The sequence below is a fragment of the Nicotiana sylvestris genome, chromosome 3, assembly GCF_000393655.2.
Source record: "Nicotiana sylvestris chromosome 3, ASM39365v2, whole genome shotgun sequence".
NCBI lineage: Eukaryota > Viridiplantae > Streptophyta > Magnoliopsida > Solanales > Solanaceae > Nicotiana > Nicotiana sylvestris.
In genome coordinates, this window is record NC_091059.1 from 57,663,973 (window position 1) to 57,667,145 (window position 3,173).

At 42.4% G+C, this 3,173-nt stretch overlaps 1 protein-coding gene across 1 annotated transcript; it reads right to left on the reverse strand.

Moving 5' to 3' along the window:
* Positions 1-1,375: 1,375 nt before the first annotated feature.
* Positions 1,376-1,906, reverse strand: LOC138887404 (uncharacterized). Its single transcript, XM_070169156.1, has one exon. It carries the CDS (start codon positions 1,904-1,906, stop codon positions 1,376-1,378), a length of 531 nt encoding a protein of 176 aa, XP_070025257.1.
* Positions 1,907-3,173: the final 1,267 nt, after the last annotated feature.

Below are 3,173 nucleotides of genomic sequence, written 5' to 3' on the forward strand. Positions count from 1 at the left end.
AACCCCTTATTATGATGGTTCTACCTTTTCTTGTGAAGTTAGCAGGAACAAAGAGCCTGAGGATTCGACCAAAGGAGTCAAGAACACAATAGGAGCAAGGCGGGGAATTCTTCAACGAGTTTTTCCTTCCTTTTCCTATTTTTCATTGTTGGTTATGATTTTTAGTATTGTAGTTTTACATACTATTATGAATAGCTAAATTGTTATCTAGGAGTTTTGATAGAACCTTTTGTAGGATAAATTCTTGTTATGTTTTTATATAATTGAGCCGTTGGATTTCTCTACTTGTTCAACTACGTATTTATTGTTGTTGATTGAATGGCCATCGATTGACTGTGCCTATTTATTATGTGTTGCATGAGAAAGGATACATATTTAGGTGATTATTGAACAACGTCACTCCTAACGTATGTGAGAAATCAATACAGCGGGTTTAAAGGTAGGTTTAGAAATAACAAAGCCTTGACGTGGTCATAATGAGCGGTTAGATAAAGCCAACTAGCGTAGTTCGAGAGAATATGTCTAGTAAATTGTTGTTGTTGCTCGAGAGAGAATTACGGCACCTATAGTGCTCACGATCAGTAGATAATACATTGGAGAAATTGTAGGGAATATAGCTAGAATGATTCCGACAATTGGGGAAATCATAACTCTAGACCTCTTTAATTTAATCTCCAACCCTTTGTCTCGTTAGTTGATAATTTTACCATTTTCTAGTATTTGCTAGTTAATTAATTAGAAATATAAATCTCAATCTTTATAATTTAGAAAATTGTTCAAACTTGTCTTTTTAGTGATATTAAACAGATATAGCTAAGTGTCACGTCCTTAGTTGTTAACTAAGTACACGTGCGGCACTTGACAACTCGCTCACGATCTTGCACAACTTGCTCATGTTCTTCCTATGCCAAGTCATCCTTACTACCTTTAAGATCGCTAAGAGGATGGAAGAAAGAACACAAGAGAATTGTTCAAGGAAGCTTTGTATTAGAGAGAACTTGAATTGTTTGCTTGATGAATTACAAATGAATGGCCCCCTTTATATACTAGTCTCCTAGGGGCTAGTGTGTAAATATTAATTACTACACAAGTCCTTGATATTTACAAGATAAGGGCTTTTTCTAGAATTCTCTACAAGCCTAGAAGATTCCAAGGACTTTCCTAGCAAATCCATAAGGATCTAGGTTCTTCCTAAGGAAATGTCCATACCTCTCTAGAATCTTCTCACAAATGCTAGCCTTCTTCTTATGTAAGCTTCCACGTGGCATTAATATATGCCAAATGTCACCTATGTGGTATGATGACATAGTGGGTCATCACACTCTCCCCTACCCAATATTTCAACGACCGCAGCGCAATGCTGTTGCATAAACTCTCAGATATTATCTTTGAATTGCCACAAGTCTTCATATCGTTCCCACGTGGCCTCCTTCGGTGATTGCCCTTTCCAATGGATGAGGAACATAGCGGTGGCTTTTTGCCCTTGTTTTCGCCTGGCTTGGTAATCTATGATAGCCTCAATCTCCCGATCATGCGAGGCGGTGATAGTCATTGGCGCCCGACTTGATTGGCCCCTACTTGGATCATCCTTATCTTCATGATATGGCTTAAGCATGCTGGCATGGAAGATAGGGTATATATTAAGATACGATGGCATGTCAAGCTTGTATGAGATCTTGCCTACCTTGGCGACAATCTTAAATGGCCTCTCATACTTGCGAATCAGATTCTGATGCATGCCCCATAGTGCCTTGAACTGTCTTGGGTTAAACTTCACCATGACCATGTCCCCAACTCCATAGTATGTGGGACACCGCTTACGGTTTGCAAACTTCTTCATCTTCTTAGCTGCCTTATCCAAGTAGGACTTAGCAGTGTCGAGCTGCTCCTCCCATCCTTTAGCCATATGATAAGCTCCCAAACTCTTTCCCTCAAATGCGGCTGGTAATGAATGTGGAGTTTGTGGTTGTTGGCCTGTGGCTAGCTCAAATGGTGTCCGCCCAGTGGACTCACTCCGCTGCAAGTTATAAGAGAATTGGGCGATGTCTAGGAGCTTCTCCCAATCTTTCTGATGTGCGCTTACATAATGCCTCAAGTAGCATTCTAGTAAGGCATTGACTCGTTCCTTTTGTCCATCCGTCTGTGGGTGGAAACTAGTAGAAAAGTGTAGTTCCGTGCCAAGTATGTCGAACAACTCTCTCCAAAAGTTCCCAGTGAAGCAGGGGTCTCAATCACTGATGATATGCCTTGGTAAGCCCCAATACTTTACTACGTTCATAAAGAATAGCTTGGCGGCTTCCTTAGCTGTGCAACCTGGTGAGGTAGGCATGAAGGTGGCATATTTGGAAAATCTATCCACGACCACCATAATAGTACCATAACCATCAGACTTCGGTAGGCAAGTGATAAAGTCCATAGTCACGCTCTCCCATGGACGCTCTGCAACTGGTAGTGGCTCCAAAAGTCCTCCGAGTTGTTGTTGTTCAACCTTGTCCTGTTGACAGACAAGACAAGTCTGCACATAGCACTCTATGTCATCTCGCATGCATAACCAATAGTAGACTGACTCAACCAAGGCCCTAGTGCGATGTTGACCTGGATGACCAGCCCACATTATGTCATGACTCTCCCTTATGATCCGTCGTCTAATGTCTCCAAACTTAGAAACGTAGACCCGCCGACCTGTGGTAAGTAGTAGGCCGTCTTCTATCCAAAACCGTCTCGCCTTGCCTTTGTTAGCTAACTCGATAAGCTGTCTGGATGCTGGATCATGCTGCATGCCTTCTTTTATAGCCTCCTGAATGTCCCATCTCGCTGAAGTGATTTCAGTAAGCTCGGCTTTCCGGCTCAAGGCATCGGCTACAACATTACCTTTTTCCGGATTATACTCCAGCGCATAATCAAACTCGGCTAAGAAATCCTGCCACCTAGCCTGCTTTGGTGTGAGTTTCTTCTGTGTCTAAAAGTAGCTAGTAGCCAAATTATCAGTCTTGACCACGAACCTCGACCCGAGCAGATAATGTCTCCATGTACCAAGGCAATGCACAATGGCAGTCATTTCCTTCTCTTGTACCGTGTAACGCCGCTCCGTCTCATTTAACTTGTGGCTCTCAAATGCTATGGGATGCTTATCCTGCATCAGGACACCCCCAATGGCAAAGTCTGAGGCATCT

What these genes read in the sequence shown, in the direction of transcription:
- LOC138887404 (XM_070169156.1), bottom strand. Translation starts at nt 1,906, where the DNA reads ATGGCTAAAGGATGGGAGGAGCAGCTCGACACTGCTAAGTCCTACTTG.